General features: G+C 38.0%; 1 protein-coding gene across 2 annotated transcripts in view; it reads left to right on the forward strand.

The window, feature by feature from the left end:
- Window positions 1-19,327, forward strand: part of LOC102051967 (ethanolaminephosphotransferase 1-like) — a 57,757-nt gene that overhangs the window by 8,765 nt on the left and 29,665 nt on the right. For both annotated transcript variants that reach the window (XR_008731276.1, XM_055704328.1), the window contains exons 2-4: window positions 7,381-7,449; window positions 13,420-13,528; window positions 15,636-15,710. Coding sequence is in view for 1 of the 2 variants with exons in the window: in XM_055704328.1 (XP_055560303.1) it covers window positions 7,381-7,449; window positions 13,420-13,528; window positions 15,636-15,710 (253 nt within the window). In the remaining variant the exon portion in view is untranslated. The remainder of the gene's footprint in view (window positions 1-7,380; window positions 7,450-13,419; window positions 13,529-15,635; window positions 15,711-19,327) is intronic.

Below are 19,327 nucleotides of genomic sequence, written 5' to 3' on the forward strand. Positions count from 1 at the left end.
AATAACAGGACTGTGTTTTGGAATACATCAGCACTTTTAAACTGCTGAAAATTTGGAATTTGACATCCACAATGTTGTATAGCTCTGTTGTTGTTTATAGTGTACTTCTCTTCTTTCCCTTTGTGAAGCTTTTGTTAAAACCCAAGACTGTGTCCCATAACGTCTACAAACCTGTAAAAACATATCTAAAGTGGAATTAAACCCCATGTGTTAAATGTATTCTAGGAATCTGAAAGGTGGATGGAGAATTGTTACCACATGTGTCAGAATTTCAATATTTTCTTTAATTTTTGTGTGGTTCCAGAAGTGTGAGATACCACAGAAGGCAAGGTAATGTTGGATAAGTACGAAATAGCTTGCCCAGAAGGGAGAGTTCCCACCAAGCTCTCTTCAATAGCGACTGGTTCATGCCCTGGATCGGGAGGGTCATTTTGCAGCCTTCAAAAAGACAACCCCCCTCATCTAATGCAAAAAAGAATATTCCTCACCCAACCCATCGTCATTCCTCCTACCAACTTGTCCGTCAGTTACAAAACACAGGTATTGTGAAATGGCATAATCATGGAGGAGATGTGATAAAAGAAGCTGTAGGAAGGCATTGGTAGCTGTCAGGGTGCCGTGATGGCTGGGGGTGGTGGGAGCCCTGGGGCGGTAGGGCAGGGCCTGGCAGCCCGTCTTGTCCCACCAGCAGAAGCTTGGCTGAAAGCTCCAAAGGGACCAGGGCTGGGACCCAGGTGCTGGCCTCAACACCCCGAGAGCCTCTGCCCATGAACACCCAGGGAAGGGGCTGCCAGTGCTGTGCTGGCCCTGGGGCGGGTTAGCTGGGTCATACATGGTTGATGGTAAAACCTCACCACTTGCTTAAATCTTTTTTATTTTATTTCAAGTATACACTGTGGAACACCAATTTTTCAAACCTTTTCCACCACCAGATCCTTCAAAATTTCCCATCTGTGATGTAGGTCCCTGTGTATAAGTGTAGGCCAAATGATGACAAGCTCACATTTATATGTGCTGGAGAAGCGATCAGTAGATGTCCAGGTGGCGAAATACGCCATCATGCAAATGTTGTGGAAAACCAGTCTGCAGAGCTATTATTTTCAATAGATCACTTGTTTAAAGACCGTAATTTTGCCTATTTTGAATTTTTTATATTGATTCACAGCTGGTTTAGGCTGTCTTGAATTATCTTCGTGAAAAGTTAATTTAGGAGGAGAAGAAAATTGTTTCCCCCCTCCTCTCTTCATTCATTTGTAACAGATGTAAATGACTACAGGTTCAAAGGTCATTTAGAACTTTGATAGCACTTTAAAAGTTTGATAACGCTTTGAACTACTTTGAGAGTGATAATAAAGTGTAGGGGAAACTTACTGCATTTGATCTGCTCTCACTATGGTGCTTCTCCCACAGAAAATATAAATTACCTAATCCTTTTACATTTAGGCAGAGGTTACCTCAGTTAATCAAATACTCATCATGAGGTAACGACATGCATAGGTATATCTGCTGTGGTGCATTGTGGGGCAAACCCTTGGTTATCTCGTAGTAACTTCTTTACATGTCTCACCCTTTTCCATCATTTGCTGTTTTGCCAAGTATTGCTTCCTAATAGAGGTTTTTTTTTTTCATGGGTTATGTAAATGAATGCTTGACTTAAGAGGAGGTTGCCCAAGCCTGCAAAACCTTTGAGTTGTTAGAACACCAGCACGTAGGTACAGCTGTGGCTCTTCCATACCTGTGCCTGACCTGCCTGAGTTTGCTTGTGGGAAGAGGGCGGCAGGTATCACAATATTTATGTTCTTCATCCAAGTCCTTATGTCATTGTTAGATATTTCTCATGTTTTCCATGTCGGAACAGCTAGCGTAGTCTTCTATAACAGGCATCTAACTTCACATTAAATATTTGAGGGATCACAGAACCATATAGTCAATAAATTGCAACCTAAAATGTGATTATTGTCTGATATGTATAGCTGTTTTAAACATTAACATGTCTGGGAAAGAAGCTTTTCAGCCTTTACATTTTTAATAGATTTTGTTATTTCCTCTTGTAAAAGTGAACCCAATTATAAAGGTGAACCAATATGGGCAGACTTTATTTGAATAAACTAGTATTGCTTATACTGAAACTATCATAGAATTCATAGAATGATAGAAAGGTTTGGGTTGGAAGGGACCTTAAAGGTCACCTCATTCCAACCCCCCTGCCATGGGCAGGGACACCTCCCACTAGATCAGGTGGCTCAAAGTCCCGTCCAACCTGGCCTTGAACACTTCCAGGAATGAAGCAACTTGTTCCAGTGTCTCACCATCCTCACGGTAAAGAATTTTTTCCTAATACTTAATCTAAATCTACCTTCTTCCAGTTTAAACCCATTACCTCTTGCCCTATCAGTACAATTATGTGTATGACACCTCTAACAATGTTGTGGCTGTGTCCTTTGCTATATACTCTGAGGGTAAATCACAACCCACCTGTGCCTCAGTCTTTCACCATATACAGTGGAGATAATAAATCATGTGCTGATTCATGAATTTAATAAAAAAATTAAGTTTGTCATTTCTGGGCAGGAAAGTGTTGCAAATTTGTTGCTACTAATATGAAATTAAAACCTATGGAGTCATTTTGATGCCAGCAATTTACAACAGTTTTACTCTGTTTCTCTGATTGTATATGACTGTATGGCACAGTACAGTGCTACCTGGAATAAGATAATGTAAGTACAGGAAAGGAATAGTCTGTTAGCGTAAGGAGCAGCTTGAGTTAAGCAAGTACCTCCCAGCAATTAATGCAACTGCATTTCTTGCAGCTTGCTTTCTGTCCTCACTCTCAAGTTTGGTAAACATGCTTTACATTCTTCTCTTCATTGTAGTCATTCCAAAGTTTTAATTTCTTGGGATACCTCCACAGTGCAATACTGGAGAGGGCCAGGGAACCCAGTGAAGATCCAGCTATCTGCTCTGATAAATGGCTAGCTCTCTCCCTGGTTCTTTGTTCTTTGTTCTTTTCCAGAAGGTCTCTTCAAGAGAATAGCTAGGCTTTGTTTTTAAATAGTCCGTTTTGGAGGCAGTATGTACAATTTTTTTGGCTTTTGCCATCCCTCAGCACTCTCCCAATGTGGTCATCTGGATTTCTGAACGTGCACAACATGCAGTGCTCGCTTCCATGCTCTGAAAATGCTGTATTTCTGGGTTAGAGTGTAGTCTCCAGACTGTTTCGGATACTTCGAAAGGTATGAAAGGTGCTAATGGTGTTAGGTGTGCAGGGCCAGATAATGAGGCCCCACACCCCTCTAGCAGATGCTGTCAGGTGTGGAAGTGACCGGTTTGCAGTAGGGGAGGTATTTCAAAGCGGTGTGGATATGAGCCAGAGGGTACCATTGGTCTTGTGTTTGGCAGTGCAGACCTTGCTCACTGTGAGAGCATTTGACCCACAGGTGGGTTGGCTGTGCTCTGCCACTCCAGAACAGTTGTCTGCCTTTTGTGTAGCCAAACCTTTGCTTTGGCTCATTTTTCTTTCTCTTTTTTTTCTCAATTACTTCTCTTTACTTACTCTCTACTTTTCTTACTGTTTATACCTTTTTTCTTCCTTTCACCTTAATCCTCTCATTTTTCCTCTTCCCTCTAACACAGATGACCGGTACAGACTTGATGCTGTGCTGGATCCCCTGGATGGAGATTAAAACGCAGGAACACACAATAAAAGCACATCTTACATGTGCCACCGGAGTCAACATGTATGTGTGCATGTGTCTGCTGTCTGTATTCTCATTTCTAGCTCTGCTGGAAGCTATTACTAATCCAGAGAGGGAAAGCAGATGGCTTTCAAGGAGATATCAGCTATTTAAAAAAACCAGCAGAAGCATTTTTGAACTTGGGAGTAAGATGGAGTCAATTAATGCTGGTTTTCCTATCCCCTCACTACTGCTGTTCCCCCCCAGCTATTACAGCTACTTTTAAAAATAATTAATGGAAGCTTTCTGATTAATCCAGGCCCTTCTTTTTTTGTATAAGGACAATCAACATCCCTTTTCTAGTGCAGAAGGTGTTTGTTGGGGGGTGCTTAGCAGTCGTATCAGTCTTGCACTTAAAACTTCCAATAGGTTTATCCTCCACTTCTGTCTTTTAAGTGCCCTGAAAAAGACAGAATTATGCGATAGCAATAGCAAATGGCAGTACTTTTTTTACATCAGGTTCAGTGCACTCTCGCTTTCATGTTCATTGATTGTAATGTGAGCATGTTACTCAGTAATTTGCTTTTCTGAGCAGCCATGAACATTAAACTCCTGAGATTTCATGGCCTTGAGGTTAGTAGCTTCTTGGGAGCAGAACAGAGCAGAGTGTTAAACTGTATAGCAGATTTTATTTGTCAAGTTTTGGTTTTGCCATGACAGAAAACTAGCAGAATGCTTTTTTTCCATGGGTGTTTCCTTTGGTCTGGCTAAAGCAGATTACTGATGAGGGAAGAGCAAATTTCCATCGTTCTGAACATCTGCTGAACATTCCTTCCCCACCCAGAGGACCACGGTTCAGCCACAGACACAGGAATGAGCAATATGAAGTGTGATGGGTCTTGAAATGTCTTTAGGTGGCAGAAGTTGGCTTTAATTCTACTTTTTTTTTTTTTAATAAGGACTGTTTTGATTTTTGATGCTTGACTTTGGAAACCAAGTGAACGAAAAGCTGACTCTGTCTTATGTTCATGTCTGTTATACAGAGACATGTTGGAAAATGTAATCTCTTAAATTTTCTATTTAAGAAAATACATAAATTATATAATCCCTACATAATCTCTTATAATTTCTATATAAGAAAATAATTTAAAATAAATGCTATTATTTTTCCTTTTTTTTTCTCCTAGGAGCAAGTAATAGTTCTGGACAGCCAGTGAGTACTTTGAGTAGAAGGTCTCATTTCAGTGGTAGTGTTTAAGTAGGGTTTTGTGATTTTATTCATGACTTTGAAGGTTTGGAGTAGAGGGGAGAAGGAGAAAGACAAAGCAGGAGCAGGAGTGAAGGTCACATACTTTGACCTTTGTGCATTCTTATTCAGGTATGCCTGAACTCATTGAATTTGCCGGTCAGCAAATTATAACATACCTCATATAGTCTTTGAATACCAGTTGAGGTAAGGGAATGGGCAACAGCTACAGCGAAACTATGGGCAGATTCCTGGTTACTTGGAACCTCGATAGTGATAATCGATAGTTTGAATTTGCTTAATTTTCAGAGGATTTCCATAGTTCTCATGTAGGTTAAGTACCATTCTATTGGCAGAGGTATTGTATGGCTTGGTGGTATTGTTATTTTTGACATAAATATAAGCAAACCCCACAGACAGTTCAGACTGCAATTCGCATGCAGGCTGGACTGTCAAAAGATCTATCATTTGTAATAATCAATGTTTGAAAGATACTGTATAAAATACAGCATCTGGAGCTGCAAATACATACAGTATAGTGAAAACTTTAGTTTCACCTGCAAATTATTTTTTTCTGATGTAATGTATTATTGGAATTATAATATACATACTGGCAGAAAAGCTGTTGATGACGGAGTCGTGTCATGTTTTAAATAATATGGGTGGCAGAAAAATTATATGCTGAAGTGACACTTCCAGTATTTTTAGGAAAAAGATCAATGATACACACTTCACTAAACCGTACATTTTATTCCCTGTGGAAAGTTAGTTTGCCCACTCTGACCAGCAGCTGATAGGTGATTTCTTGGATATTTGCCAATATGCCTTCACAACAGGTGGCTGTGATATAATGATTTTACAAACATACTACATTAATTATCTGTGATTAAAACTTAACCAGAAATTACAAAATAACAGTGCAAATGCTTTGTTTTGTCCAGAGGGTAATTAAAACGTCTCCTTTGTATGCAGACAGGAAAAGGAAATGTGTGGAAGACTTCTTAATTAGCACTCCATAGCCTGATATCCTCAGAAAGATTAGATGAAAAGTCATAGAGTGTGCATTCAAAATGCGAGGCATGCTGCATTGCTTTTTTGTTCTGCTTGCACTTGTCCACTGGAAGCTCTTAGCTCAGATGTATGCAGGTTAAGCATGTGTGTAAAAGATTGGAGATGGGGATACTGAAACTGAGATTAATCCTGCCAGACTTCAGTCACCTAAAAGGTGCCTAAGTTTAAGACAAGTGTCTAGGCTCCTTTGGTAATTAATGACTTGAAACAGGTACTTCCAGAGTGCAATGTCATCCAAAGGATAGTTGGCTAAAAGTGTCAATAAATTAACTACAGAGAAAACAATTGGCGGTTAGCTGAAATTAGGTGAAATTAAAGCCCCTCTGTCACCAGCTCTTCTTGCATGTGAACAGCTTCAACAAATTGGGGTCTAACACATCCTTATCTTATTTCCATTATCCGCACACGATGTTTGGATAATGCTGCATACAGCATAATGATGCTGTATGCAGAGGTATCTGAATCTTTATGTGAGTCATATGCATTGTGTTAACAACATAAACCATGTATGCACTTTCAAAGTCCAAGAATGTCTGAAAGAATTACATGTACCGTCCCGCTGATGACTAACTTCTTCCACTGTGGACCCACCAGGGCTCAAGAACCTCATTGTGAGTGGTGTTAGCAGTTACGGTCCTTCTTCTGCAGATTGTTCTGTGTCTGTGTTCTGCAGTCCCAAGGCAGGATAAAACTCGATACTGTCCTCTGAGGAGGAAGTAGATAACAGCAGTTTGGGGTGGGCTCGGATTTCTGAAATATTTTGTTTGCAAAAGATACAGATATGTATTTACGGGAATTTGTAAAACATGTACAATATTTTTACAAGTCTGTCCCATAGGTAAATTTTATTGTGGTAAGAAACTACACTATTTTAGTGCTTATTTTTATAATAACATTGCCTTACATTAATTAACATAATGCAAATGCAGCTGTGAACTATGTCAAATGCTGTGCATCTCTGAGAGATAATATCTACTTATGACCATATTCCATATGCACTAGCTAATCTACATACTAGCAATGAGCTCTGCTCAGACTGCATTACTGGTAGTATAAATAAAGATATGAAATCCAATATATCACAGAAAGACAGTCTTACAGGATAACTTGTAAAATGAATAAGGATTTAGAAGTAAAATGTGGCTAGGGAACTGTTTACCATTTCACCAGCTGAAACCTTTGTGTTAGTACGTAGAGTTGCTAACAAGGTAATTGCAAATCATACCAGTGCTTTTAAATTAAATTAAAATTGGATGAATGGTCATAAGAATAAAATAAATTTACACCAGTCGCACTCAGAGTGGTTGTTCTCAGATGCTGAAGGATATACAGTGAGGGAAAAATATGCATTGTTCAGTGCTTTAACATGTTTGCTCTTTTTCCTCACAGTACAGTGCTGTGGATACAAATCCTTTATCTGTATATATTATGCAGCCCATCTGGAACAAAATTATTAAGGTAAGAATTTAATAGAAATATCACATGATAATGTAAGAATTTGTTGTAAATACAGCATGTATTTTAATTTAAAAATAGGTATTGGTTAATAACGCTGAAATTAAGACAACTGTATAAAAGAAAGCAAATGTTACAGATATATAGCTATATTTAGGATGAGGATGTTTGCATTTTGAGGTGGTTTTTTTTAGAAAAACAAGTTGGTTCTGTTTTTCTGATTGCTATGCAAAAGGCATCCTTTCCTTTCTTACACCTTTCATGATTACATCTTTCATTAAACAGCTTTGCAGACATGGAAGGGTTTACTCAGTACAAATTATTTTTGTGCAGCATATGCTGCCTAACAGCAACAAGCCTTTATCTCTGTGCTGTGCACATGATTTTATGCAAGTGCTGTCTCATTTTCTCCCAAGGGTACTTGCTCAAGAGAGCTAGGCATTTCTCTTAAGAAGCTGAATAGGAGAGCGGTTACCATGATCACCATAACGATTGGAAGATGGCATCTCTTGAATGCATTATTGTCTGCAGTTTTTAAAAAAAACCTCACAATTAGTTTTGCTCTTGTTGGCAAAAAAAAGCTGTATCTCAAATAACTATGAACTTTATTGATCTCCAAGGAAACAATGACTTCTGCATCGTTAGAGGAAATATTTAGATTGGAGCAGACTTGAAAACAAACCTTTATGCAAACAAAAAAGGATGTATGTGATCAGAGCGCTTGTGGGATCTGCCATGTTTGAGTTCTGTAACTCAGGTATTGCTTATGCTTGATACAGCAGGAAAATCATAATCTTTTGTTCATAACCTCAATGTGATTTCATGAAAGTGTTTATATGACCTAACTTAAGAATTAAAAAACAACCCGGATGTGGTGTGAGAGAAAAACAATTCAAAGATGTGAAACTGAATTCAATAATTCAGTTCAGAGATTCTGTTTTCTTTCCCATCATAATATTGAGGAAAACAGTGAGGCAGAAAAACCCGCCCAGCACTCTGAAGTCTGGCGTGGGAGATGAGCAGAGACTTTACTGTGCATTTGTGCTTTGGTTTAGGAGATCTATGGGTATTAGTCTGCTATCAAATTGAAGGGAGGGTATTATCAATGAAAAGCCTCCTTTGGAGAGAAGTTTTTCTAATGGTTGCAGGGTTTTCCCAGAAGAAAAGCAACATTCTTGACCATCTGTGTAGGACAGGGTGATAGATCCTATTAAAATGTGACCTCTTTAGATTTTTTTAAACCTCCTTAAATTTTAGGTAAGCATGATTTTGTTCACTTCTTGCTGGAGGAGAACCCAAACCAGAGCACAGGACTGAAAACCTATTTCAAAAGCTGGGAGTGGGTGCAGGTGCTGCCTGTACCTTGGTGTTTCGTTTGGTTTGAACCCTGAAGATACACCAATGAATGTTCTGCTTTGTCTCCTGCTGCAAGAGCCTTACAGGATTATTTTCAAGGGTGTATCACAAGTGTTTAAAGGGAAATTATAATGCTCTCAGCTTTTCTAGAAGTAGGCATTCTAATGTTAAAAGATACTGCCAGGTAAAATCAGAGTCCTGCAGAGGAGCTGGGAATTCTCAGCTGCAGAGGTCAAAGCAGCATGTAATGGGAATTGCAGTAGAATCACCTTGGTTGCTCCTAGAGAACTGGGACAACACCAAACTTATTGGCCAAAATTTAATTATTTGTAAAGTATTAGTAGGAATGGAAGCTGCTAGAATGGTTTGTTTCCTGGCTGGAATACTGAAACCAGGTGTGGCAGTGACTGTTGTTCCAAACTCAATCCAAGAAAATTCTTCTCATCTCTTCCCCCCAAAATACTTTTTTTCTCTTGAAGTGTAAGTAAAACAGTGGTATTGTAATAAATGTGATAAAGTCTTATTTTTAGTAGGAGAAGCTTTGAATGCATTCACTCATCATTGATATTTTATAGCTTCTACCTGTTGTAAGCATTATAACTGGGCTATGAGCATGCTCTAGACTATAATCTGTGATCTAGCATATAATATTGAATTTACATTTTACAATGTATCATGTTATTTCTATCTAAATAGAACAGTGCATTGCAATAGGGAGATATAATAAAGGTGGGGTAATTTTTAAAGAGGATACATTGCATCTAATATGTTCATTCAGAACTGGATAGTAAAGTGTGTTTCTTGATTACTGGGAAAAATAATTTCTCTCAGTTCAGACATCCTTATATGCCCATTTGCAGATATGAATCAATTAGTTTTAGTTTCTAATCGGGTGAAAATAAACATTACACAGGGACTGTTTTTACCATATTCTAGAGGAGTTAAAAATATCAACCTAAAATTCAGAGCCATGAAAAAAAAAATAAAATAATCAAATCTATGAGAACAGAGTCCTGGGATTTGGGTCTGGCTTCTCATAGGTCAGTTTAGTCTGAATAGCAACACATTTCTCTGTATTCCATAACACAGAATTCATTGGAAGATGTTTCCTATGTTATGAGAAATTAAGAAGAGCCTGACATTAGAGAAGATGTGGGAATTTATGAGCTGGGATGTGACACACGTAAGAACTGAAAACACGTTGTCATAACCCTGCTCATTTACCTGTGGTGGGGATGCTAGGAAAGCAAAGAATTTGTGCATTTAAGTTAGAAATTCTCCTGGAAATCCTAAGCATTACCTTCCTCTCTTTCCTTTTCCAAGGACATCTTTCTTATATTGTCATGTGCCTGTGTCAGTTTAAGTGTGATTTTTGTATTTATGTGCTTCAGAAACATGTTGAATGTGGTGCTAAAGCAGAAAGTGAATGGTAATGTTTCATGTCTGGATTCTGTAATGGGCTTGAAGTACTCTGAGGTAACTCCTGTCCATGGTGGCTTTTCCACATTGTATGAAACTATAGTAACACCTATGTGAAACTACAGAGTAACATTCTTTACATGTCATTTAGAACTATTCTGATTATGCAGATGTATGTATTTCATCTTTAATGAATTCAGAGCTCTGTCTTTTTGCCTTTAATTAAGATTTGTATTTTATAATAAAACACAATCATGTGATCTCTGACAGATAATGGGTAGTATTACTTAGCTGCTACACAAATTGAATATTCCTCCTCTATTTGTATTCATGAGAAATCAAATTTGTGCAGGACAATGAGAGGAAAAGGAGGAAACCCCACTGGGATACACAGGTGTGTGCCAGCTTCACTGAAGTCAATTAACCCCCTCTCCATTGCCTTTATGAACTTCGATTTTATCACTAGAATTGGATATGATTAGAATTTTCACGGTCTCAAGGGACTTAGTTAAGGAATATTTCAAGTTTGAATAGAGCTTTATATAAATATGTGTATTTTAGCATTTATTATCCAAATAGATGGTTCATATATTAAAACATTTGCTGTTTGTATTAAGGCTTTTAGCATAAATGGATGTAGAGCCTTTAAAACAGGAATCAGTTAGTATTTTGTGGAACTGAAAGTTTTTTAAAAGGTTCAAGCATAAAATGGTTTTGCCGGAGAGCAGATGTGTTTCTTGCCAGTGGCACCTCCAGTTGTATTAATAATGTAGCACATTGGTGTGTTAGATTTCTACTGTTTGTTAATGAGATTATAAAGGTTGTAACATATCCTTCTATAGGATACTAGTAAATTCAGGCTGTGTTTTCCCAACATGTGTAAGAAGTTAATCTTTTAACACCCGGTAATTTTTGAATTGTGAGAGAGGGTGATGGTAGCATAATGTCAACCAAAAGAATAAGGGTCATTAAATATAATAAAAGGGATTTTGCAACTGGAATACTTTCCAAATACCTAGACAGATTAGGTTCAGTAAGGTTCAAGAGTGCATGTAGGGGTTTAACTGCAGGAGAGGCTGTTTTCCTGAGGATAGATCTCCTGTAACTGTTTTTCATGGTATGTCTATGAACTGAAGGGGTTGCAAATATAACAACATCCTTTGATGAATTCCTTCTTAAAATGCATGATGTTACCAAGAAAGTGGGTTAAAATAACATCTTCGTGTTTGCACTGTGTAAGCATAGATTATTTCCTGTAATAACTTAACAATAACATTGTGACTATTTAGAATGATGAGCTTAATTAGAAAGCAGACACTTATGGCGCTACACTTCATTTAATAGTCAACAATTATTATGAGTCGTACAGGAGAAATCAGTCATTTTAAAACAATACATTGGATGGCATCTATATATCCATGTAAATGGTTCATCCACAGGTTGCCTTGATGCACTATTTTGATGCAAGTTTTAGATTAAAAGATGCCAGTCTAGAATTTCTTCAGTGTCTGTCCTTATTTCACGTAAGGTCACAGACATCAGATAAATTCCACAGCAGGCGATTCATACCAAGCCTCCATCTTACAAGGTTTCTGCATCCCCAGGTAGCAAATTTAGGAGATGTGCCACTGTCAGTGCATGCTGGATGTGCAGTCAATGTAAGAAGAGGGGACCATGCAGTGAAGGCTTCGTCCTTCGTTAGGTGTTCTCCTAAAGGAGCTTCAGGGAACATTTGCTGTCACTTGTTCCTAGGGATTTAGAGTTGGGCTTCTGAAGGCTGAGAATGATAGGTATGTTAATTTTTTTTACTGTAACTGTATGCATTCTGTGATGTATTTTAAATATTGTAAAAGCTGACATAAAATATTTTAAAATTAGTGATAAAATCCTGGTCATAAGGAAAGCAACTATCAGATTTAATATTTTCCCCGACATTATTAAAGAAAAGATCTAAGAAATGTAACTGAAAAATATTCAGGAATTTTCCTCTGATTTTTGAAAGCTTACACTGTACAACATCAGTTGCACAGTTTCTCCTGGATATTGTGAATTGTTCAATGGTAGAAAAAGAGGATCTAGTCAGGATAATTAATCAGTCCAAGCATTCAAATTCTATATGCATTTTTTTCATGTAGTAATAGGCTAGAGGAAATATAAAGATGTATATAAATTAATATGTATTCACCTGCCTGTCCATCTAGCCGGACCGAAGAAATTGACAAAACATTTGATTTCAAAACTTAAATTTAACTTATTTCTTTAATATTGTTTTGTAATATTTTACTGTGTCAAAGTACTTCATGTACCTTTTCAGTCCTTAAACAGTCCAAAGAATTTGTTTATAAGCCTCTGGTATGTTTATATTTTGAATATATTGATACTGTGTTTGAGTGGTGGTAGTGGTTAATAATTAGTATTTCTGCAAATATGTTCTGTCTAAATTTGGAAGAAACTGTTTCGTGGGAAGATGTTACCAAAAGGGATCCCTCTTGCAGTGTAAGAATACCTTAAAACCGCAGGGAAAGCAGAGCTGAGAATGGTTAACAGGATAAAGAATTAGAGGCTTAGGTGAAGACAGAGTCCTTTTCAGCACTCTACAAAGTAAAATGAATTAATGGAGTGTTTATAATTTACGACTACAGAGGGAGACCCTGCAGACAGTTACTATCTAAAGTAGGGAGCTGCTTGTAACAGGGAGATCTTCTGAATCTAAAACTGTAATGCACTCAGTGTCTCATATTAGTTGATGTTTAGAGTTGGAAAATATCGACATATTTTAGAAGAGATTTCCCTATTATAGTGTGGGAATAGAATGCTTAAAAAAACTTGCCATGTGGATGCTGATTTACCACACTGGGGTGCTGCAGCCTTCTTTCAGTTGCGATACACGTAATCACAAGACGCATTCCTCAGTGACTCGGAAAATAAGGACAATGTATAACACAGGAAATACAACATTTTTAAATGACATTTTTACTGCAGTCACAAAGATCAGGCAAAAGGATTACATTTGAAAATAAAATTCAGAAATGAAAAATGTATGTTAATTTGAAAATGGGAAAATATGCACAAATCTGACCACTGCTGGTGTTGTATACAGGCTTCTCCTTTCCTGATAAAAAATATAAAATATTTAATTGAAATAGGTCTGATGATTTGAAATATACTACTTCTTAGATATTTTTTTTTTTTTAACAGATAGTGCCTTTGTGGATTGCTCCCAACCTGTTAACATTCTCTGGATTTGTCATGATTTTAGTTAATTATTTTCTAATATCTTTTTATGACTGGGACTACACTGCCTCAGGTAAATAATTTCGTGTTGTTATTTTTTGTAATTAGTGAGCTGCTTATGTCATACTCCTGAATGATACAGAGGAGGTATCAGATACTTGAATCCTCTACTCATTAATGAGGCTCCATGTGCATATAGGAGGATCTAACCTCACACCTGGCATTATAAATTTAGATAATTTTATTGAAAAATCTATTTAATTTCATCCCTAAATATGGCTTTCAGCATGTGCTACTTGAAGTCTATTAATACCTCATTTTATTAAAAGTGTATTTCAGGATTTGAATACAGGGCCAAAAACTACCCTAATGTTCTTCATAACGTTTTCATTGGTTTCATGTTTCCTAATACCTAAACCTGTGCCTGGTTGAGTTAATTTCCCTTTCATTAATCACACCTCCCCCCATTCAAGACTGCTTCTAGACAAAGAAGAAATAGTTTCTAAATAAATGTCTCTTGCAATTCTGACTTTCAAAGTCCAAGGCGATTATTTGCTCATGGCACACCAAGTCAAATGCTTTCTGGAGCTGATTGCTCCTCAGTGTAGGGATGCATTCAGTTCTGGGCTTCTCAGACCAGGTGTTGGAGCCTACAGAAAGTATTAAGCATCTCCTGGGTGATATATAAACAGCCTAGCTTTTCTTTAAACTAGATGATTTGGTGAAGACTTAACACTTTTATTTTCAGAAACAATTATGTTTGGGTTTTTTTGCTGCCTTTAATTTCTTATCCCTGTGATTAGGTTCAGGAGGTACTGTTTGGCATTGAAGGTCTTTTCCAACCTAAATGATTCTATGATTTGTCACAACAGTTCTAGAGGCATGGATACTTGCTAGCAGTTTTGGTTCAAAAATAATCCTCTATGAGCATTAAGTTTTCAGGACCAGCATGTTATGTAGTTATCTGGCCTCATCTTTAAACACTTGCTTTTTTTAATCAACGCCACTGATATTTACCAAGTTCTGTAATAAAAGAGCATCCAGCACAGACCTTTGAGTGGGGTAGTTTTATCTTGACACATTCCCAGTAGATACACATTGAACTTGAAGACATTTGAAATGGTGATTAAGTCTGTTAGAGTTGAGACCTCTTGTGTAGTTTGCAAGCCTCTTCTTGATTCCACACGAGAACAGCGCCCATCATTTCCCAATCAATAGAAAAAGTTCATGCAACCTAATGAGCCTTTTGAGTATCATATATCAATCCCATACCTAGGATCAGGAATAAAAGACTTAATTTCCTGGACAGCTGGTTTTCATTCTACAGTTTGAAAATTCGCAGCTAGGAGTCAGGAATTGCCATCTTTTCTTTCGGAGTGGCAATATGAGGTATGGAGAAAAAGGTGATCCGGGCACTGCTATAGGTGCTGCATCTCCCTGTTCAGCAAGGGCACGCCTCTGTGTCCAAGTATTCCCTGTGTTCGATGCCAATGCCAGAAAGCTGAGAGGGCTTTGCACTTACAGTTGTTTAGTGCTGGTGTAGTCCTTATTGCATTATGTTTAAGTTAAATAGGATGCTTTTTGGAAAAAGGATTGATTTCTTTAAAAGAACAGCAATAACCGTCTCAGCAGAGCAATAACAGAACCCTGGGTTCTGTCCAATTCAGCTTTCTTTTCCTTTTTTTCAAGGACAAAAAAAAGGTGCTAATACCTGTCCTAGCCTAAGGACAAAAATTTCCTGTTCCATCTGTATGGTAAAAGTGCTACACAAACCCCACACTGGCACTAATAATAATCATCATGCTTGAAAGGTACATTTTTTTTAATACTTAGCTATTACATAAACATTAACTAATTTGTGGCTGGATAGTCTTCTTCCCATGACCTGTGAAAATTTTTGCGGGGGTTACTATCATTATTTTGTGCAGTACTAGAGTAATTTCAGGACCAAAAAACCTCTGCCTTATCTTCTCTCCTTTATGGTGTGAACACATTCTAGCAGCCTGATCATTGCTTCTTTGATAAAGCTCACTGACAACTTGAGGTCAAACCCAACTATTTCAGTCTGTTTGACTTAGTGGGCAGATCAGTGGCAGCCTGTTTGTATATATATGCCTATCTTGGTGGATTTCTTTGATGTTAACCACTGTTACGCTGACTCACTACGTGATTTGTTTCAGGTACCAGTCCTGGACTTGTTCCCACCTGGGTGTGGCTGTTCAGTGCTTTTACCACCTTTTGTGCTTATGCTTTAGGTAAAGTACAACTAAATAATTTACACATCTGATGTCTTCATGTAGTTTTATCTACTAGTTCGCTAACGCTGATACTGAGATGAAGAGGCATCGTGGATAAATTATTGATCTCTCTCCAAGACAGTTCTCTGAGATTAAAAAAAAAAAAAAAAGCCAAAAAAATCCATAAAACTCAACCCCCCCCCAAACAACAGCACTTTTAATTATATATTAGAAGTTCTATGACTGTAGCACTTATCCCTGTCGAAAGTGCAAATTGTTTTAGAGGAGCAATGGAAATCGTTATGTAGCTGCAGTCACTGCTGTTGGTTTTCATAAAAGTCTGTGGCTTCCAATGGTGACATTCTGAGAAGCTCCCTGACACTGGCATAAGCACAGGTGCTTTCAAAGACAGGCAAAATACAGGCAAAGCAGAGAAAAAGGAAAACGCACCTTGCAGTGCAGTGGTGTGAAGACATAGATCTGAACTGATGCAGATCTGGGAGTGAGATCCACATTACCATAGCTATTTTGCTTTCTCTTCCAAAGCTAACTCATTCCAAACTAGTCACTCCACAATGTGGTGAACAGAGTTAATTTGGGGGGGGGGAACTCAAGGTGGTATATTTACACGGACTGCCCTGTGCTGTGTAGAGGTACCCTCTCTTTGGAGCTGGATCTTATAAAGCCCTGCACTGCAGAGAGTAGCCATACATTTGTGTGCCATACTTATCATATGCAGACTAGACATTAATGTCTTCTAGATGTACGCTGCAGTGTTGTGCAAAGATGCTGGCCACTTCTGGTATCAGACCCATGCACATAGAGCCATCTTGATTTACCTGGGGGTATCCCCTTGTGCGACACCTCCCCCTGCACTGTAAATGCCTTGGCATTTCTATTCCAGTGGCAAGTTTGTGCCACAATTATTTTGTCCAGTATTTCTTTGTATTTGTGCCATAAAAATCACTGGGACAACCATCCCTTGAAGCTTACTACCAGTCAGATTTCCCTAATAGCTCTCTATAATCATTATCAGAAGCGTCGGTTTCTCTGTATGTAATTATATGGAGTTTAATGAAGTGGCTGTTGTTTCATAAATAGGAATTACATATTGGAGCTGTTAGTGTCTGACACCCCAGAAAGCTCATTGGAAATTCAGTTTCTGAGGTTCTTAATGTAGATGTTACTTGCAAGTGAGGCCTATAGTTCCTAATACTTGGATGACAAGGAATATAGTGTCGACAGTCAAAGCTATAATGAACTGATATATATGTAGACTTTTATGTCTGCTGTCCAAGCCACTTCATGAAATATTTAGTCTCAGATTTAATTCTGCATGGCCAAAGTTGTCCCTTTGAAAGACTGCAAAGAGCCATAATAACTAACCAACTATGCAGCTTTAATCTCACTCAGCTTCTTTTTAATGACAGTTACTCTCTCCAAATTCCCTAGCATGCTGTTCTCTTTTCCCCTCTTTGTTAAGGTGGTTTGGTATCTTCTCCCTCACCGTCAAGTGGAGTACTCTTTGCTGTTTTTTTGAATTCCTCTATTTAAATATTATATGAACTTTAATAAAACTGAAGATTTATGAACCTTTATGAGACAAAATCATAACATAAGAATTCTAAAGCAATGGCAGTGTAGGATGTCCACTATTGAACATACGCTGTTGCTGGTGTGTGTGATTTAGGACTGAAACCTAAACCAAAATATTTTCAGTTTCTTAAAAAGCTAGTGAAACCCCATGGAAAATGTGTGTGGGGGGGTGTTTTTTTTTTAAATCTTACTTTTTAAAATCTAAAAGATCCGATTTTACTTATGTGTTATACAGTTCCTGTATTTTTCTCCATGTCTAGTGTAATTAAAAGTACCGTATTTCGTGACACCATTATAAGCCTAAAATCTTTTTAGTAAAACTAAAGTTCCTGCAAAATGAAAATCACTCTTTCACTGTGATATACATAGTTTACATCCGATGTCAATATTCTTTTGTGACGACCTAAAATAATTTATGAACAGACAAATCTTCTATCGTTCTCATTTTTTTTTAAATATTACCCTAATAACTAAATGCTCTCTGATTTGCAATAGATGTTCTTGAAATATAAAAGACCATAAACTTTTTAGGGATGATTACATATCTATTTGCTAGTTAATTTTCAGAAGTAGCCTTTAACAGACTGAAGAGTTTCTACATTTATAGCAACACTATTCAAGTAACCTCAAGCTTATATAGTTTTCTTTCTACACATTTCAGTAAGATGCCGACAATTCAATGGTGTTAAGAGAGCGAGAATGCAGCTCTAGAAGAGGACAAGCCATATTAAAAATCCTCTATGAGATCTTTAACTTTTAGAGTTGTGAGAACTGTCTCAATAGATTTGTATTTGAGCAGAGGATATCTCACAGCTGCTTAGGTATTACAATAGGGAGATAGACTAAAATCTGTACAAAATGAAATCCCATGTTTTCCTGGTTTAGATCCCTGAAGTATATTTACATTAAACAAAACTCAGAGTACTGCCAAATAATCTGGAAAAGTAAGTAGCATATGATCTGTAGCAGCTGTGGAGTCTTTGGTCTCACTCTGCTGAGTTGTATCTCTAGTCAGTTTTGGGTTACTAATGCTATCAATAGCTAATAATCATTGGCTATAGTACCTGCCAAGTAATATTAAAAAGAAAAGAATTCTTCATGTTATTTTGAGATTCAGGATAACAGTAAACAATCTGTAAGGTTGGTCCTATGTACTTTTTCCTAAGAGGTTCATCCTGCATAATTACGCTTAACTTCAAGGAGAAAATATTTCTATTTCTCACCAGCACAATCTCTGAGAAAAGACTAAGGGTACGGTTTGGTAACACAACTGAGAAAGGTTACAGCTGCTTCCTTCCTTCCTCCTTCTCCTCCCTGCATCCACCACCCCTCCCTTGTGCCATCTCCCTTGCTTTTCCACAGCACCAGTCCTGTTCAGTGACCTGGAAAGAGATGTAATGTGTGCTGTCTTTCCACCCACTGAGCAGGATGCGGGTCCTTCCCTGTTCAGCAGCAGTGAACTCTCAGATCAGCTCAAGCCATACCATCCAACTGCATCCTTAAAGTGAGATCCAGTACAGTGTTTGGACATCTTTCAAGCACTTAAGTATTAAAAGTGATCAATACATAACTCACCTTAACAGTAAGGTGTTCTTGGAGTCATAGAATTATTTAGATCAGAAAGGACTTCTAAGATCATCAAGTCCAACCACTAACCTAGCACTGCCAAGTCCACCACTAAACCATGTCTAAATGCCACATCAACACATCTTTAAGTACCTCCAGGTATGGTGACTTTACCATTTTCCTGGGCAGCCTACTGCAATACTTGACAACCCCTTCAGTGAAGACATTTTTCCTAATATCCAAACTAAACCTGCCCTGGTGCAATTTGAGGCCATTTCCTCATGTCTTACTGCTTGTTATCTGGGAGAAGAGACCGACCCCCACCCAGCTACAACCTCCTGTCAGGGAGCTGCAGAGAGCAATGAGGTCTCCCTCAGCCTCCTCCTCTCCAGGCTAAACAGCCCCAGTTCCCTCAGCTGCTCCTCATAAGCCTTGTGCTCCAGCCCCTTCACCAGCCCCGCTGCCCTTCCCTG

Source organism: Falco cherrug, chromosome 3 (genome assembly GCF_023634085.1).
Source record: "Falco cherrug isolate bFalChe1 chromosome 3, bFalChe1.pri, whole genome shotgun sequence".
NCBI lineage: Eukaryota > Metazoa > Chordata > Aves > Falconiformes > Falconidae > Falco > Falco cherrug.